This window comes from Varroa jacobsoni, unplaced genomic scaffold, assembly GCF_002532875.2.
Source record: "Varroa jacobsoni isolate VJ856 unplaced genomic scaffold, vjacob_1.0 scaffold_498, whole genome shotgun sequence".
NCBI classification, from domain to species: Eukaryota; Metazoa; Arthropoda; class Arachnida; order Mesostigmata; family Varroidae; genus Varroa; species Varroa jacobsoni.
This window is the reverse complement of record NW_019213400.1, coordinates 32710-52530: the sequence shown is the minus strand read 5'-3', so window position 1 is coordinate 52530 and position 19821 is coordinate 32710. Positions and strand designations below refer to the sequence as shown.

Genomic DNA, 19821 nt, shown 5'->3' with positions numbered 1-19821 from the left:
ATTAACACTTCGATACTGTAGAGAAGATTTGCTTGTTTATCTATTGTTGCTAAATACTAATATGATAATTTCTTTACGGTTCCATTCAAGACTTAATAAAATGATCCGAATTATTTTCAGGTCAACGTTTTGCACTAATGGAGGAAAAAGTTGTTTTGTCAAGGCTACTGCGCGATTTCTCAATTCGGTCATTAGTTGGAATCGACAAACTTGAAATCTCTGCGGAAATGGTTCTCAGATCGAGAAATGGAATGCCAGTGACTATTACTCGAAGGAACCAGAACATGAGAAAGTAGTAATAGAAATTACAAATAAATGAAGTCGCCTTAAGTGAATTTAGTGACTAAGCAAGTTTTCATAAAATAATTATTCCTAACACGATATTTTTTGATACATATGTTTTTCTGGAGTAACTTTTGATTTGTCAAAAAAAAACACTAGACACATCGTTTGACTCTAACCCCCTATCAGCTGCTGCTCCATACGGCTATCCCTATATCCAACATCCCTCTATTATATTATAATAGCTTAGGCGAGAAATTCTGTATATGAGGTAACGGAATTATAGAGTAAAGCCAGTATGAAGAGCAACCGACTCCAAAGTCACTTGGTATTGTTGGGCAAATTCCTTAACTTACTCATTGGTAAATATACTTGGACCAATTGTAACAATCGCTATGGATATTTACTAAACGCAACAGATATTCTGTTCATTCAGTTAATCGAAATGAAACTTGTAAAAATAACAACAAGTTCGTAATTAGCACTGCATGGGTACTTTTTAAACTATCATATTATAATAGAATCACTTAAACCGTGGTATTGTTACTTGTGAAAGTTATTGAAAAAAATTGGTTATTTATTTAGCGGCATTATGTTAGAATTTTTCATGTCAGAATATTTGCAGCATATAAGGTTAACATTCGGACATTTTTGTTGTTGTCATTCATTTTTCAAGATTTGTTCATCTAGTTTACTGTTAATACGTTCACTGAAATTATAAAACACAAACTGTGGTTGTTTCAGAAAACCTGCCTTTGCTCTGCTTATCTTACTATTTCGAATAAATATCCTAAGTAGTTACGAGGCTCTGCATTTTGTTAGAAAGCTGGGACCAGTAAGGTTTAACTCTTTACCTTTTACTTAATTGACTTGGGGTAATCTGCTCTTCTGCCTTTGGCGAAAAAGCTGTGACTGGCCAGATCATGAAATGTGCGTTATTTTGTGTTTGTTCTGGTTCTAATCTAATCCGTTAGTAGCCACTTATTTTTTTTAGGGTTACAGCACGCTGACGGAGATATCTTCTATACACAGCACCCCTATGCTTATTGACAAAATGAAACCGGGTATACCGTGAATGCATGTGAAATGACCAACGGCAACAAGCAACTATATATAAATCTATACCTAAACGTTACGAAAATATTGTGTAGATAGTGCAGGCGATTATTTAAGGCACTTATATAGTGACTATGTAATTTGTGAAGTGACATGGATATCACAAAATAAGAGACAGATTTAAGAACTAGATTTAAGTAAAAATATCTCTTTTGAATATACGTGTTTTGTTTATTTGATCACATCTCTCGTGTATATTTTTTATACACACGTGTATATATATTTTTAATATACATATCTATATTAATATACATACCTACTTCCATCTTCGCTTCAACTGTAGCTGCCCACTTTTGGTTTTGTCCTATATTTTAGCACATAAATGGTAAAATATCAAAAATTTTCAAAAATATTTTAAAGTTAATAATTGTATAAACAACTGTAAACTTTAGATTGGTGGAATTATCATGGGTAGGTTAGGAAGGACAGGATCGTTGACATTATTAAAGCATGAAGTATTATTAGCGTATTGTACTTTATTCTTGCCAAAACGCATTGGTTTCGTCAACCAGCTACTTTTGGGATCACCTTTAAATTCTGTTTTTCCTCTATCAGTTGGTACGTCCCACTGCATCTTCACATTTACTATTTGTTATTACCTGCAATGACATACATATTACGTGGACATACATAGCGTTGATGGTCGCCTCTGGTTCCGAACATAAACGGCAATTATTAGAATTTCGGAACGTACTTTATTTCGTCTTTATTGGCTTCTCAAGAAGAGAATTACATTGTTTTGCACGAACCTAAATTGACTCAGTTAAACAAATCAAGACCTTTAAAAAGCTCATGAAACGACCGCACTTCTTAATTTAACATACAAACGATCTAAATAACTTTCGGGATTGTATTTGTAAGCCGATCTCTTATTCGCAAGGATTCGTTTCGTATGTCCTGCATATTATCTAAGCGTTAGCTAATGTCCTCCCATATAAAACTGTGTCGTTTTTCTGCAAAAAATAAAAATTTCTATCAAAATATATTAAAAGTCACGGTACGGCAAGTTATAGTTTAAAAAGGGCAGAAAGGCCAAAAAGATCATAACAGACGCAAACACATCCTGCAGGGAATCGGAACCAGTCGGAAAATACTCCGCGGCAGTCATCATGTGGATCGAACGCCAGCAACCGATGCAGTCGGAATTGTTGCTCACATCGGCACCCCCGGCGACATAACATCTGCTCCTTGTTGAATCTAAAACAAAATCAGCGGAATGAAGATAGTTCTGTAACCAATGAAACGCCTGTCTCATGAAGATTCACCGTACATCCATAAGAGAAATCACAGTAACAAATCAGGTGTCATTTTTGCTTGATAAAAAACCGGTCATCAGTAAGAAATCCTACGAAAAATCTTCTGCTTTTTTTTTGCGACCTCGCTGGTAGAGCGTTGGAAATGTCAATTGTTGTTGGAGTTACCTGCCTGAAATTTGGATAACCCATGATTCGGCCCTCAGCTACTTATGCATGCAAAATCAAAAATGCCGGCATAGATTGTGTTGTTTGGCAGAACTAGCTGCCATACTTCATCATGCTCTGAAGTGAATAACTGTGTTTGTTCAGCACGAAGGCAATTACCCATAGATGATTTGCGACGTTACTTACGCGCAGGTTTCCGAATGGATGTATTGTTCGAAAGGGTGTACATTAAGAAGTGCCAGAACCTCGCCACGAGTGTTGTTGGCCCAATATGGGGATACAACTTCTTCATTCGTTGGACACGCAGCACTTAAAGGAAATAAAGCATGATAAAGATAAGCCAAAGTGAATAATATTATTTACTTAGAACACAATTCCGTGTACCAATAAATCGGTACGATATGTCGCTACTTGTACAATTATTATTCAGACCTACTTACATGCCCTTAATTTGATCCGCTGTCGATTGATCTTCTTCTGTGGGCATAGGTCTTGGTACATCGAGAATTGGCGGAGGTCTCCTACAAGCAAAAGTTTTCAGATCGCGTGAAAACGAAGAAAAGACTGAAGGAATATGTGACGCAAAGACTACGGTTGAACCTATGTTTACTGAGGGAATCTTCTCCTTTATTAAGTAGGTTTGTATTACTGATCAGTGTGTTGTGAAAGAGAACGAAACTATAACAGAAAAAGCTTTATTTAGGAAGAGCGTACCTCGAAATAAGAAAGTTAATCTAGAACGTAATCTTTTATATTTGAGGAAACGGCAAAGTTTATTTAACAACATTAATACCAATGCTTGATCGATTGTTATCGATCAAGCATTGGTATTATATCAATAATATATATAAGTAATATTATGTCAACAATAACACGTTGATTTACTTAAAGAAAAGTCTCTATAGGTGGAGTTTTTTTTTGGGGTCTCTTTTGGGGATTATTTTTGTTTTTTATACATCTAATCGGCACATACAGAGCGTCCCATTGCCCTGTCGAAACTTGTTTTAAGAACAAACCTTCTATCGCGGGCAAAGAAAACTGTTATTTCGGTGGCAAACGCTCGAAAACTCTGATCTGTTTCCGCACGGCGCCAAAACGTCCTATGAGCGAAACCAGTTATGTGGTCGACCATTAATGTAAAAAACGGCCATTTGATAAAGCCCGTCTTCTCTAAAGTGAATAGGCTAACCTACGGAACAGGAAGAATTATCGCATTTGAGGCTCAGAAGGCCTGAGGGTAATAGTAAGAAGCCTGTTTCACCTTAGAAACTGACTGCTTTGCACTCTAGATTTTGTCCATTATATACTGGGTCCAATAGTTTGGTATTGTAATAAGCCATTTAGGGGAGAGTGTGTTCCATGTGACAAGCGAAAGGATGACAGGAATATAAAACCAAAATGACTGTGTTCTCCTTTTTCAATTCAGACTCTGTTGACAAATGTCATACATATCGTATATATGCTTATAATTCGTTCTCATTTGATGTCAGGCGTTCATACATGATACAAAGTAGAAACTGTCAGGTATTTGTGACAGATCGAACATTTGATACGATTTATACCTGCGCGATGGTACAGTGTTGCTGGAAACGCTTGCTTTTAGAGGCTCGATCGAGCTCTTAGTTGCATTTTGTTCATTAATACTGCTCCAGGAAGAATCATTTGTAACCTTTGTAGGTGTGATAGACGTTGGCGTTGTTATATCAGCTGTAGGGGACGTTCTTAACGTTGCTGAATCGTCTTCGCTGATCTTATTCGACTCCCCAAGCCGTTTAGCGTCAAGTGGGACGTCGATGGAAGAGAACGGCAACTGCAAATAACGACGTAAGTTGCATTTGCAGGTTGGCGATATATTGACTGTTGCCTTTATTGTACCAGTTTTTAAGTGTTGTCACGGATAGTAAGCCGGAAATGCCAGAACTTGCTTGATCAACAGTCAACGTATACTCTTTGAGCGCGTGGCCTTGAAAGACATCTTTATCTATTTCCTAAATCCGATTCAACTCGTCCGGCCGTAGCTAGACCAAAGCACGTAACGAAAGATTTAAAAGAAATCGACAGCAGCTACTAATAAAACAATTGAAATACATTAGTGGAGTTTTTATTCACATAGATTTGAGTTTACGGGAATATTTTAGGTATTCTAGAGCCTAAATAAAAATTGATTTCAGCAATCAAGTTTATGTATTGTAAATTAACATCTGCGTCGGTTTTTACCTCATCGTCAGGTTGCCGCTCGTCATCGGTATGTGGTGTATACATTGCAAGTACCTCTGGTAATTCTGTCGTTGAACTCTTCATTGGAATGGTTGTCCATACCGTTGCGCCCTCTAAAGGCTTTGTTGTAACTGATGGCTCATTTATTTCAAGCAAACCTGACCAATATCATCAAATATACTCTGATTTATTTTAATACTATGTAGCTGACAACGTACGCTTCGTCTAATGGCATAAAATGGGACAAGTTTTGTTACTTATGAAAAGAAGCTCTCAGCTGAACCGTGCATAATAAGACTACTGACAGCTAATATACTATATATGCGAATGGACGAAAGAAGTTACCTAAAATGTACATACTTCCGGGCTTCTGGTTCGTTCCTGGAGGTCTTCCTGATGCCATCACGCTTACGCTTCCTTCAGACGACACCTCTAGATTAGCTGCAACTGTTAAGTAAATTGGCAATAATGGCACAGCATCTGACTTAAGTAATAAAATCGATTTCGGGCTTGATTGAAAATCTACTAAAACGGTTCAGTTATTTATTTAGTTATTAGTTAGTATTTACCAATACGAAGTGTATAATCATTGCAAGTATCATACAGGTTACGAGGTCTTTTCGGCTAGCTTATATAATTTAGAAAGGCTGTGAAATAAGAGATGGACTCGCTGTATTAATAGGTTCAAATCTTCAAATAAGTTAAGGGATATATTTTGCCAAGGCTTTAATGTGTAATATTCTTCAAAGGTACAGGACAAACCTGCGATGTTACTGAGGCCAATTGGGGCTCTTTGCGTTGTCGGATTAGGACCAGTCTGCATTGTCTCAGCTATCATTGAGGTTGTTTCTACTTGGGGGATCGTTACACCCTTCTCGACATGATCATTATTTAATTCAGCCTCCTCGACGGCCATTCCGAAATCAGCATTAGATGTTTCCTGCGCGTTGTAGTTACCGCGGCTCTTAGAAGAAACGTTTTCTTGCGGAGGATCTGGCTGTGACTGCAACGAATGACGCTGCGTGTTTTGGTCTGGAGGCGTTGGAGATGATGGCAAAAGTTCACTATCAGCACCATCTTCTGTTACGGGAACAGAGAGTGGATCGTCGAAAGATGAATATCTGTTTCGTAATAATGAATAAACAAGTGCAAAAAACACCTTAATGCGATCGGTCAGCTCAAATTTGCCTGACACACACACACAAACACACTCATACAATTAGATTTATCGTAGTGAGTACATGGCCAGAGCATGTCCAGCATAGTTTTGCTATTCAGACCCGGTCTTCAGATACTCCCCAAATGCTTCTTTGTTTCTAATTCATCTAGGCCATGGCTGTGTAATTGGTTTAGGTTGGGGCGCTAACAGTGTGCAGTGAGATCATTATTTAGTTTAAAACTACCTTGTCTTTGTCGACCTGTTTTTATAAACTTGATACCATTTTTAATAGACATGGTCAAGATGTCCATCAAGTGACTACCCCGCAGAGGTTTGGCGACACCCAGTGATCTTTCAGCACGAGACGACATACCTGCTATTAAAACGGACGCTCCGTCGAGGCTCTATTGTTGCTTGTTGACCGTTCATGAGGTTTTCATGTTCACCGAAATGTCCAGCTCTCTGAACTAACGCACGTAATTCGTCAATATTTTGAAGATCTTGAATATCGTGCTCGTTCAAAATTTGCAGTAGGCGACCGCTGCGCGCAGAGCTGTCAAATCTTTTCCGTTCTTGTACAACTTCTTGCGTGAGTAGCTCCCCTTGCCTTTGGTCTCCGTACATTCGTCGCATAAGACCTTGATTCTCGTAAATGTAGCGTCGAACGGCTTTCCTGTTAACGCGATTGTTCGCTTTAAATTAACGAGTATATTGTGAAACTGTATTAGCGACAAATGTGCAATAGCACATACATATTTCTGGGGTCAACCTAATTAATCATAGCGCGAATAATATGCCCATAGACGTGAAAGCTCTCTATAAAAATATTAAAAGCAAACCATTTAATTTACAGCCCTATTTAAAAAGATATCTAAGCAACAATAAGCTTCTCACTCTAGACAATCATTCTGTTCCGAATGACAATTAACTTGAAGTCAAAGATCAAGTGATAAAATTGTTTTGTCGAAAATCGAGCACGCTTTTTTTGGATGGGCGATATGGAAAAGCCGACGTTAGTACGCTTTCTTTAAACTGAAAGCCATTTTCCGTGATTCCAGTCATTGCCATAGTAACACACGCGGAACTAACTACGTTTGATTTACTGCCCTCGCGTTCGTACCTAGCTTCCCGGTGGATCTAAAGGTGTCAAAGCATATACTCATAACGATATACAGTTTACAACGTCTTAAAATGATCAATCATAAAACAATGATTGCAAAGATGCATTTGTGGAGAGCCAGTATTGCTTGAGCTGACTCAACGGGCGGCTACCAATGGAGTTGTTTTAATGAATAATTTTGAGAAAATTGCTTTGCTAAATAAACAAGGGCTCCACTTTCTCTGACTGTAGAACTGAGTAATTTTTTTAGATTTATTTTGGCAATCCTTACAGGTGTACAAGTCTGGCCTTTTATGCCTAAGTGGCGTCATACACTTAGAAGGAAAAAATTTATTTTTTTCATACTTTATTTTTAAATAAAGTGTTATGAAGCCTTCTAGAATTGTCAAACAAGCTTGAAAAAAGCCGGTGTTTCTGATAGAAAAGGATTTTAAGGCTTGTATTACCTCTCGATAAAAGACTGGTATTTTTTAGAGGGAAAGTTGTATAAACATTACGAAGGACCTACGAACGAAGAAATCACTTTCTTCGGAGTCCTACACAAACCTACATTCAATATGCAGTCTTATAGTTGACAAAGTGACCGTATGACAATAGAGTAGAGCATGTAAAAAAAACCTTTAAAGCCATCGATTCTTAAAGCTGTTAAAGTATACCTAATAATTAACAGGAAAGTTTATCCACTTTTAACGGACAGAATATCAACTCAACGCTTCAAGCTTGTTGAGTGAATTACCAATTCGTAGAAATAGCTGTTTTTCCTCTCGCTTTATAATCAGTTTCGCAAATGCAAGACGGGCTTTTAGAATCATGTGAATAAAATGCGTAACGCGCAGGAAGTACTGACTGCGTTCATTGGTTGAAACTGTTGATACATATTTTCGGAAGAAGACAGGAGAGGTAGTTGTGATTATTCGCGTACCGATCCAAGTAATAGGAACAACACGAGGCAGAAGTACCGTTATGTCCTTTATACAGTTTGCCGGATAAAACGGCAAGAACCGTTCAGCGCTCGCATCTGTTTTGTATTAGCCCTTTGGAAGAACAAATGTCATCAACGGAGCCCAAGTGAAAGTACCGCTCGAACCGTCGCTGCGTACCTCATAACGAAAACAATTTGTATTTGTGTGTGTGTATGATCAAGGTGCAGTTTTCTGAATATTACTTGGAAAATACCAATAGTATTTCAAAATGTTTAAAAAGTGACCCACAGTTGTGCTCTTACGAAACTCTATAGGATTGTATTACCTCCGGCTTACTGTCGGCTTTTATTTATGGAAGTTTAAGTAGTGAATCATTGGTGTTAATTATCTTGTATCTTTGTGTTGACTAAATAGGATGTTAGAGATGAATCATAAAAGTGCTGTTGTACATTCTCTATAACTAAAAAATTAGTATGATGAGACATTATAGACGATAAGTTGCTTCTATTTGTTGACGAAGAAAATGTCTGAATGTTCTTACTAGTCCTACCGTTATTTTCATCCTAAAAATGTGTTTAAAAAAAACTTCACACGTATATGATAACGTGATCAACCTAAGAGGTACGGTGCAATGACTAACCATGGATAGCTATCACCGGGTTCGACACAAAAGCTTCGTCTCGAAAGGTCGCACGGAGGATGCACAAAGGCACGAGCTCCCAGTCGAGATCCGCAGCTCATTTGGCTTCTACCAACTACAGTGTATATCAAGCTACACACCACCAGTACCTGGAACACAGCGGTATACCAACAATTACGAAATGCCAAATACATCTCATTATAGCTTATGCATAATTTGATAGTTGGTCACTTAATCACTTATGATTGAAAGTAATTTATTTTCTTCTAATATAAACACCATGAAATTGGATAAAATAAGAGATAGTCTTTGGATATATCTTATCTCTGACGGAAATTTTATGGAATAATAATATACGGGCAGCGGGTCAAAACCAATTTAGTCCATGCCAAGTAAATAATTTAGCCTTGTTAAAATCTGTGGCTCTTCAAATACTTGCTCATTCGTACTTCCCAGCTGACGTACACAAAGGAAAACCAAAACGTGTATTAGCCTACGTCACGACAGTCGCCACGAGATTGCTCAATAATTTCGATCCTAACCGGCGCTTGCATAGAGATATAATTGAATAATTCCTTCTATTCCATTTGTACAGGATGCGAGGACGTACATGCTGTCAACACCCCTCTATTTAAAATGCCCGCCATTACGCTTATGATACTACTGCGATCATGGCACAGCCAAACGTTCGCTGGATAATGGGCTAAATAAGGAAAAACATGGTATTTGTTGATTAAGTAAATCCACATTTATACAGCATTATCATGAGTGGATTACAGCCATTCTTTTATAGAACTAAATGTAGGGCTCGTTATATTTGTCCAATTTTTAGCATTGTAAATTGTTCATGTACTTTATTATACGAATTTATAATTAATGTTTATATGCTACATGATTGTTTAGCTTTATTCGATGTACTCATTGTATGTTCTGACTAAACTCCCACATCGTATGCCAGTATCGGCAGAGCGGCAAGCACCGACGCACAGATAAGATATGCTTGTGGGATTTTTGTTGACTCTTGTGGCACCTAGCTATTAATCCACCGTTTAAAGCAATTGAGATCTCTACGAGGTCTGTGTTCATATATAATACAGTATTTGGACAAATAAAAATAAATAATTTTACCAACTTTCTCACTTCTCTCAGTGATCTCCTTTGTTTGGTTCGATTTGACCCGTTGTCCGGTATGGTAAGTGCATAGTTTCTATGCAAAACTTTTTTAGTTCTTTATTAGTTCAGCTATAACATACACATGAAACTGCATTAGCGCCGAGAGTAACGGATTAGAATGCTGTAATTATACGGCAAATATCGTTTTCAGGAATACTCTCTAATGGGGTTGGAACAGTGGTAGGCTGTATTTATGTCACATCTTAACACGCCATATCATAGAGGGTACAGCAGTGTGTCTGGGTCAAGCGGACGGAGCTTATTACCTTTCGAATATATAGAATGACTCTATAGGTAGAGCCATCAATGTTTGAAAACAGGCATTTGAGCAGAATTCAAGCCACGAACCATCCTTTTATCAAGAAGGTCAAATGGTGCTGAAGGCGCTTCATAATATGTTATAAAGTGTTTACTCACTCAGCGCTGAAGTCGAGGCGCTTACTCAGTGATTGCCTCGGACAAACAAAATTCAATTCTTTGTTTGCCTAAACGTAAATTACATTCCGGCGTATGCTTTTCGCGTCTTGTTTTATCCCGATCTTTCTTTCGCTAACTCTAACCTATTAATTCGTGAATAGAACCTCATCTAGAGTTTCAGTTGAAGCGCACGGTTTCAGAAAGGTGCACTGAATGAACGATGAAAAAACAAAATAATAGAATTAGTACATCTGTTACTTAATCCGTAGCAGGCAGACCCAGCTTTTCTGATGATCTTACCAACATTATTATGATCGCGGAACAAGAACAAGTTAAGTGACAATAAAAAGGCCTAGTCATATGCCAATATCTACGTGAAACACGATGTATTAACGCAGGAGCGATTGCACAAATCATATCATATTTTCTGAAACTTATATAACGCGTTCATATAATTAAATTTCGTTATTTGACCAGTCGTGTACTAGTGTTTGGTCTTTGATGAATCGGTTTGCTCGGCAACGACAAAAATGACCTTCCCGAATTTATAACAATAAATGCGAAAGTGGAACTGAACATAGGTTGGCCATGCATTTTGGGCAAATTTGCTTTATTTTTCTCTAATTATCTTCGCTGTATACTCTACTATTTAAAATGTCAAAAAGGTGTACGCTGGTACCCGTATACTAATTTATTATTATTATATTATATTGCTCCTGCATTTCTCGTAAACAGGTGTATGCCGTACAAAAGCGTTAGACAAGATATTAGTGATGACGACACCTATTAATCATCAGAAAATAGGGCACCGGGACGCAAACCTCGACGACGTCGGGGACTCACAGCGCATGGTAATCGTCGCTTAAACCTCGGATACGACGAGCAGATCGTGACGATTCAACACGCGTTAGATGATATATAGATTTTTTTCAGCAAAAACCGGCGGTTGATCGGTATCGAAGAATCAGCTTTGCATTCTACACATGCTATAATGAAGTGATAACGTAGCGCGAAAACGAAGCGTCTAGATAGCTTCTTTTATATGGATGCAATAGGATATTATAAATGCATTTAACTAAAATATTCTCAAAATCGTCTACTTAGATACATTTCTGCCTATCAAATTTATTTGTTGGTTTTAGATGTTTGAGCACTTACCGTGAAGTACCAGACGGCTTGAAAACTGAGCATAATTTGTGAAAGTAACATAATCCTAGACACTACTAGAAGACATTCCCTGGGAAACGCAAATTTTCTTTGCTACGCTATGTTTTCTTGTTTAATGCGCGCGGAGCACTGTTTGAAGATTCACGCTTTGCGAATATGTCACACAAATCCGAATCAGCATGAAGAACTATCTAGGACTATGCAAAGTTTACATTAGAGTAAGCCAACTCAGTAAAGTACATGCTCCAAAGTAATGCACAGCGAGATCCAGTTGTGCTAGCGCATGATGGCAGATAACGCCCTGTTCGATTTTGTCCTTCTATTATTAGTTCGAAACTCAGACACAGACAAACAGTATGCCACAGGGAGCCGAAACACCGACCGATCGATCGATCGATCGATTGATACGATGCGTCGTCTACCTGACTCTGGCCGGCTGCGTAAGTCTTCGATCACTTTCGCTGACATACGAGGAGACAGAAATTGGGAAAACAGGCGACAACGGAACAGCGCAGCATGGTTGAGGCCACACCTCACTCGGCCCCTCAAAGAAATATCGTCAGCAGCGATCGTACCGTTAGAGCAGAGTCACCAGGGATCAGTGTGAAACAACACAGCGACAAAAACGTCCGACACCGACGACCAGCATGAACAGTTCAAGCTGGAGGTCTAGCCAGTTGCAGCCCTAGTAACATCGTCTTTAACAGCCAGCATCGCGCTACCACCATAGACAGCTACTGTGCTGATGACTGGCTGCGAAATCGCCGTCTAGAAGTAGAGCAGAAATGACCCGCTCCTGCGCCGGCGGTGTGTCCGATGTGCGAGTTTTGTATGTGTCTTTCTGTCCGTGTGATCCGACGTGTTGCCCGCGCGCGCGACCGACGCTGAAGTGTGAGCCAGTGAAGTGACCAAAAAATGGTGCAGCATCCATTGATGCAGCAGTCTGTCCTGAGAGTTCGCTCTGAACAAGAACGTATAGAGGAAAGAGACACCGTGATCGCTGATGGCTCCACTCCGCTACCGCAGTGAGTACCGTTGCTCTGTTACTGGTGCCTGAGCTGCCGCTGTAGCAGAAGCAACTGCTACTGGTCGAGCCCTGCCGGTTCGGGTGTCCTTCTTGCTCCTGTGCCGTCTGGTCTTATTTTCCTGCACTGCCGCTGGTGTCATTGCTGTCCGTCGCCCGGCCGTGCCCGTATGAAAAACAACGTTGCATGACGCCTCTTCAGTAGCGCCATCGCTATCATAGCTACTAACGCTGCTATTGCTGCGGCTGCCTACATCCTTATCCCAGGCACTGCAATTGCTCTTCGTTCATCAACACCAGCAGCAACTGGTCCCGCTGCCGGCACTCTGGGATCGGACACTTTTATGTGCATGCTTGCGTGTTCGTGTCGCTGCATTGGTTCATATGTCACATATTTAGATAGATCGTTTCGCAGCGGCTTCGTGTCGTGTACCTCCGCGATGGTAAACGGGCTACGATGATCATCTTCTATGCGAGCAGCTAGACAACTAGCACTTGCTGGTGAGACGGTGCCGTTACAACGCTTCCGGGACTCGTCGTTTATGCTGGCGGAGGCCCAGGCCTCAGGGCTCCTGCTAATGCGATGATGTTAGGTAGATGTCAGATCAATCACTGGTATTTTCTTTACGTTTTCACCTCTATTTGCCGCTGTACACATGAATATCTTTTTCTGACAATCGTTGTCGAAAGTCGGATTAAAATCGATATCCGCTATCTGTTGTCAATAGCTACACTACTACGAATAGTGATTTTCTTAGCTGGGTTTTTTTACTAAGCAAAAAAGAACACAGTTTTGAAGATTCGCCCTTTAACCTTTAAGTTTTGTCCATGCACGAGATGTAGATGCAGATATGAGTATAATTTGATTACTTCGATAGCAGATACAAAGTTGCGTGTATATAACTCAATTCTATGAGGACTTTTTTTTTTAACAAATGATCCAATGGATATGAAAACGCGCGATGAAATATAGGGAAGTACTTATATCAGATCTGGCAAAAAAGTTTCATTTTTTTGCTCTCTTTTGAATGCCGCTATTTTTTTTAAAAAGTAAGTTTTCCTTTAAAGCTATTTCTTTGGTTTCCTACGACTTTTTTTTGCTATTCGGACAACAAACAGGCCCTTTAACAAATGCAGAAGACATTCGAGGAAACGATTTATTCGCAAACTTAGTTTCACACCTGTTTTTTCCGTCAGCCTATTCTCCAGGTCGTGCTCCATGGCTCCGAACAGCATCGATCTTTTAGCTAACTTGGATAGCGTTGAGTTTGACGAGTTAAGTCGAGTTACCATCTTCATTAAAAAATCGTGTAGAAACGCAATATTTTCGAAGTGAGCATTTAAAACATGTCCTTTCCTTTCCATTTTCAGATGCGGGTCGTGAACAGAAGTTACTTTTCTTTTTGCAGCAAAAGGATACGTATATGCCCAGACAGTTGACAATGCCACTTCCAATAAGCCTATGTCAGCTCTGCCTTCCATAAATGAGCTAGCTGAATTGAACTGAATTTTCATGCAACATAGCTTGCAAGACATATTCATCGACTTCATGAGGGTGTCTTGAGCGTGGTTTGTAGCTTAAATTTGAATCTTCAGACATAAGGCTAGGACGTTTGCAAACGTTGTCCAATATTGCTCTTCGCTTTTGAATCTCACCGGCAATCCTTGCTCTCTCAGTTACACACATTCACAGAAGCATAAATGAAACGGATTTTGTCAGACATGCAGTTTTTTGTGCATTCGGTTCAGATTCAGATTCAGACAAAATATGAATAGTACTAGAAGTACACTGCAGCTAAGAGACAAAGCGTACTGGTTCTCAAAGCAAACAGGTAAATCAAATGCCCTAGTAGGGAAGCTTAAAGCTTGCTGGCATTGTTCCCGACTGAATTAACTTGATCTACGTAAAAACGGTTTAGAGTAAACTATTGAGAATCAAGAAGTCTATAGACTTATTAAGTTGAGCTACTGCATAAAAGGACTGGTCGATAAAGCAATGCAATTTAAATGGTGAGTACACATATAGCGGCAAAAAGAGGTATGGTCCGAGGACGACGTTACGCCTCTGAGGCCGTCTATGAAGCCTCGTGTATTTTTGCTTCCATGTCTCGTACAACAGGTGATATATCTTCCTTACTCATGACAGCTCTTGAGGTTCGTTACGCTTATCCATGTCCAGGCTCATTTTATGCAAATAACGGAGGATCACGAAATGTATGGCTGTCAAAATGCGATCGATACTCATACATGGATTTCTTTATTTGGAAACGTAATCCTGTCGTTCATGCTCGTGCATCCGGACCTAGATTTCTGATTCAATGAAGCCTTAGGTCTGTAATTAACGAAGTGCTTGCGAAATGCTTGAAAGACGCAGATGCAAGGTTGAGAATTCAGGCGTTCGGCTAGTTACGGAGCATTGGACGTGTTTTGTCCAAAGCGACACAATGTTCCACCTACCGCAGAAAATGGTTCCTTTTGGCCACGTTCCAGCGTAGAGGGTTAAAGAACAGATGAATAAGGATTGGCGCATTATAATGCACCGGCTGAACCACTTTATAGATCATGCTTTTGAAACGTGCGTGGGCATGCATGCTTCACATGCAGCATATACCGAACAATGTTCGGTATATGCTGGGATTCCCCTGGCAACAATCTTCACATCCACAAATTGGATTTCTGGACATATCCGCTCAGTCTCGAATTCCTCGACCTATGCCTATGGCTTGCCGTCCTTAGCGGTCCCTCTCACTCTTGCAGGCGTTAGATTGCCGCTTGCTCATATCAGGCATACCGCTTCCATCGTTCGACGGTCGACACCAAAAAATCTACACAACGGTAAAGCTTTCATTTCAAAGGATCTATGAAGCAAAAGGTAAAAAAAATAATCCTTCGACGTCGATGATGAAAAATCAACCAGAATAGGTTAGCTTCTTTGCTTTATCGGTGAAATATATGCATAATTTGTTTGTCGGCGGAAATTATTTTGTTTGAAGTGAAGTCAATCTATTGGGCTCTGTAAATTTAATGTCTAAGTTCTGAAAGAAAAACATTTTCGGTTTTTTTACATTTACAGCAACATCGTTTATTAAATTCAGTCATGATTAATTTTGGTCACACTTGTTCTGATTTTGATTAATGACGTTATTAGTAAAACTAGTCTCTAGATGGTCTACAAGCAAACTTACATTAATATCAGTAGGGATAATTTATCTGTTATCTTGCGCTTGGTGTTACGGATACAATTTCTTTTTATTATTCCATCATTCAGTGTAGACTATTTGAATACGCGATCGTTTCGAGATGCTCACGGTGGGCCAAATAGCCAGTTTTACCAGTATATTGAAAGATAACGTTGTGCACTTTATTATTATTTAAATTGACTTAGAACTTCTTGTAGTTTTTTTTGTACGTAACATATAAAAACTTTTTCTATAAATTTCGATAATCGAGAACTGACAAGTATACGCGGCATGGTCGCGTCTTTTAGATAGCTAAGCAGATCTAACTAGCGTATAACAAAGTATTTATGTACGAAAAACGGTTAATGATTCGTGTTTCTAAACAGAGTGAGCTTTTCAGAGAGAAAGAAAACGGCATGCAAGCCCGGGGTGATATCACTAATACAACCATCGATGGATCTGTTTTTGTCTATACCTAAATAACCCTCGTCATATAAAAACAGTAAACAGGAGAACCTGGACTAAGTAAAAACACGTATACAAATAGTTTTCCAGATCGCTCAAAATAAATGCTAATCGATCAATAAGCGCCATTGTGATAGAATGACGCACACTGGCTTATATTATACTTAGAGGTGTGGGAAGTCATTATCTTCGTGAGTTTTCCACCGACTGAGGCGTTCACAGATGCGATATATCTGAGGGGCGCAGCTAAGCTTGTGTTTGGTGCCCCGTAGGTAATTTTGGATAGTGATCCTGTGCCGCATGGTGTAGTACTTTCATCGGATATTATTTGTTTATTCTAAAGTATTGAATATAGTCCTCGAGTCGTTCATTTTCGAGGCTAAACAAATTTATCGTTGTCAATGGCTTAAATCGTTTCACCTGCGGACAGTGAAAATTAGTAGGAAGATTTGACTGTCGGACAATTACCACTGAGCTATTCGATTACGAAAGAAAATGAAAAAAAAACAGTGTATAGTTCTGATTATATAACATCGTCTAAAATCTTTCCGTTAAGGATCTAACTATTTCTCAGTTCTCCTCAAAAACTGAAAATAAAATCTGCCAATAATGAATTTATCTAATGTGCTCATAGAACATTTGCTATAAAAACAGTAGAAGAAGAAAGCGCAAAATGTTTCAACGCTGGTGTATGTCTGTCAGTTATTTTTCGTTTTCCCTCATTTTTTCCCAATATTTCTAAATCAATGAAGAGCTCGATGAATTTTGGCAAGTACTATGACTGTGAAAAGCCTAAATGTTTCGTTTTACGACAAAGCGGACACTTTTCTTTTTGAAATAATGATACAGGCTAAATAGTTCGAAATATGTAGATAATACGGCTGTATTTTGGTTGTACTAAGTATTTCTATAGAAAAATCTTATTTCACTGTTAAATCACAGGGTTCCTAAAGTCAACGATAGGGTTTCGAACTATAGTAATCATTCAGCAGTATGTAGGTTGTGCATAGGTCTAAATTATATTCGAGTGATGCGGCCTTACCTAAAAAAAAAAAAAGGTTTGCATCGTACTTTAAATTCTATATCCATTTGAAACCATGATATTATAAACCTCCTACAACGGACAAGTAATAGATGGATAATACGTAGATGGGATTTCAAGCCTTATAAGCGGACCTGGAGAAATTATATAGGATATCCAAACCGTACTTCGGTTATCCGTGGGTTTGTGAATAACCCACAAAGTGTGCTCCCTTTGTAAAAAAATTAATATATTTATGAGTCATACTTACATTCTGGAGTGAATACATTCCCAACCGCTTGATCCAAAGTTTCAAAAAATAGCCAATACCAAAAACCATAATATAACAGAGAAAGGATTTCTATTTTCCATGATACTGTTGTCATAGTACTATATATCATATATAATAGTAAATGTATATATTTCACTACGCTATAAGTATTGAATGTCATTTTCCATAGAACAAACCTGATGCGTTCCGTTGTTTGTAATCGGCGAAACATATAAAATGACCTTCGCAGCAAGCAGCGGCAGCCTTGCCGTACATATTACCACTAATGGTAGCATTATGGCCACTGTTAATGTCCCTTTTCTTTTGCCTAAAGCATCAGCAGCAGTAGTAGCATAACGAAAAGGGAGAACAAAGGGCTGGGCAAAGGGCAAATGGAGTTGAGGGGGCAAAGAACAACGAAGGTCTCTGGCAGAAGACCAGAGCAAGCTCATAAAGCGAACGGAGAATGATGTTTCGGCTGCCGCTGCTACGATGATGATGAAGGAGTTGATGCCTGTGAAGGCCTCACCACAGCGACGTGGGGATATAAAATGTTGCTATTTCAAATTGCGTCTCTAGAATGATGCACATGTTCTACTCGAGCTACCCTATCCTCACGTCAACCGTTTTTCTATTCTCACTTGCCCCTGGAAGCCGCAGTCACAAACCAAGTCGCGGAAGTTAATTTAGGATCGGATCGCTGCAATGACCCTGTACGGTTCATTTATATGAGTGATATCAACAATAAAAACAAGAAAACAATGAGAGACGGGGGGAAGAAAAGACAAGCACAGTCGATTGGGGAACCCCTAAGCGACTGAGCTTGATGTAGGTGTGAGAGCCATAGGGGAGGATAAGTCAAGGACTTGGTTATGTTTGTCCTGAATGGCAAAGAAGATTTTTCGTTATGTCAAAATAGGAGTGAAAATTAAAGGCGGCTAAAAAATATTTCCGACAAATGTGGACATTTTGATTATGACTGCAAACATTAGGTAAAAAAAGGATAAATTTGTTAATCGGTCTATATGCTCTTGCAGTTGTCAGTATTTTGAACGTTTCTCTTTCTTCGTGTGCCAGTCATTTTGTTTGTTCATTTCATTAATCAACTCATAGTTAAGTCCAGATTACCCTCCAAAAAAGACGCCATCTATTGAAGTGGTTTCAAATTTGCCTAGTTACAGTCAATTTTTTAAATAAATTATCAATATTAGAGTGTTTAATCTAATCTGGCATAGTCGTAAGCGGCAGTGTCAGCATTGCGCCAGCCCCGAGGAACTTTGTCGCAATACAGATAGGAAACTGATGATCGTCTATGGCTCTCCATCACTTTGCTATACAAGCTTAAACTGAATTATTTTGAATTATGTAGTTATTACCGACTGTGGTGGTCTGAGACACATAAAAAGTTCTTCAAAAAAAGGATATTTGACCTGATGACCTGCTTAAATAACTTTTCTGAGCTGACTAACTTGCGCCTAATCCTTCACATTCAACTAATTATTACCTAGATACAGATGTTGACTCAAGACGGTGAACGAATACAATACAGGCGGTTCTGAAGGGGGGGACTGCCATACAATATATTTCGTGAATAAATACTAACTATATACCAGCGATACATAAATGCCAAGTAATCATCTAACGAACATTGCCTTTCAGGTTTACGTCCTAAGATTTTACTGCAGTTAGCGGCAAATAAGCGCCATTTCCTTAAAAAATTTCAAGAAGATCATAGTCGACACAGCCAACACGAGTGGACAGTGGTATGATGAGTTACATTCTAATTTGCATCGAAATCAATATCTGGTTCATTTCGTGGTCCGGAAGCCGCTGTCTGCGAAATATCTTCTGCCAGCGTTGCTTCTAAGCTTCTATCTTTATGCAGTACTAGACAATAGTCGCATATGTGTCCCAGGCGCTGATGGAGGTTGCTTTTGGCCGTCGCGAAACTTTCGCATGCGTGAAGATGAACGAGGCCCAGTTTCGTCGCAAACCGTTTGATATTCGTGGTGAGTGTCTGGACGCCGGGTTAGCTGTGAAAGCGAAATTATTAACCGCGTGTATAGTATATTTTTAGTACATATATAGCAAAAGGGCAGCTTTCCCGCCGTTCATGCATACTCTGATGCAGCTATTATTGAATTTATAATGCTCGTCGAACACTTTTCGTCAACCAGCTCGGAGGGTGGCAAGGAAGAAACTGGCTTACATACACTATGCATACGT

At 39.2% G+C, this 19821-nt stretch overlaps 2 protein-coding genes and 1 long non-coding RNA gene across 6 annotated transcripts in view; 2 read left to right on the top strand and 1 right to left on the bottom strand.

Annotated features, from left to right (window-relative positions):
- Positions 1–1555, top strand: part of LOC111260960 (cytochrome P450 4V2) — a 183811-nt gene extending 182256 nt beyond the window's left edge. For both annotated transcript variants that reach the window (XM_022834090.2, XM_022834088.2), the window contains one exon: positions 121–1555. In XM_022834090.2, the coding sequence (XP_022689825.1) occupies positions 121–296 (176 nt within the window). In that variant the 3' untranslated portion in view covers positions 297–1555. The remainder of the gene's footprint in view (positions 1–120) is intronic.
- Positions 1547–13598, bottom strand: spz4 (Spaetzle domain-containing protein 4). Of its 2 annotated transcripts, none has more exons than XM_022834087.2 (10): positions 11627–13598; positions 8879–9027; positions 6569–6868; positions 5799–6157; positions 5397–5483; positions 5037–5194; positions 4382–4629; positions 3260–3340; positions 3006–3128; positions 1547–2595 (listed from the first exon to the last, which is right to left on the bottom strand). In XM_022834087.2, exons 1-10 carry the CDS (start codon positions 11675–11677, stop codon positions 2406–2408), a joined length of 1746 nt encoding a protein of 581 aa, XP_022689822.1. In that variant the 5' UTR covers positions 11678–13598; the 3' UTR covers positions 1547–2405. The 2 variants fall into 2 exon arrangements, with proteins under 2 accessions (XP_022689822.1, XP_086824646.1); XM_086968520.1 differs by having other exon boundaries at positions 6569–6887; positions 11627–13595.
- Positions 3307–5139, top strand: LOC111260964 (uncharacterized). Of its 2 annotated transcripts, none has more exons than XR_002680667.2 (3): positions 3307–3457; positions 4497–4643; positions 5048–5139. It is a non-coding gene; the product is annotated as an uncharacterized LOC111260964 (long non-coding RNA). The 2 variants fall into 2 exon arrangements; XR_015311281.1 differs by lacking the exon at positions 3307–3457 and adding an exon at positions 3464–4056.
- Positions 13599–19821: the final 6223 nt, after the last annotated feature.

Excerpts from the sequence above, each read along its gene's own strand:
- spz4 (XM_022834087.2), bottom strand. The coding sequence starts at position 11,677 with ATGTTACTTTCACAAATTATGCTCAGTTTTCAAGCCGTCTGGTACTTC. Across the intron at positions 6,158-6,568 it reads AGCGTCCGTTTTAATAGCAG|ATATTCATCTTTCGACGATC; the intron begins GTATGTCGTCTC and ends ATTACGAAACAG. Across the intron at positions 5,195-5,396 it reads AACGAACCAGAAGCCCGGAA|GTTTGCTTGAAATAAATGAG; the intron begins GTATGTACATTT and ends GATATTGGTCAG.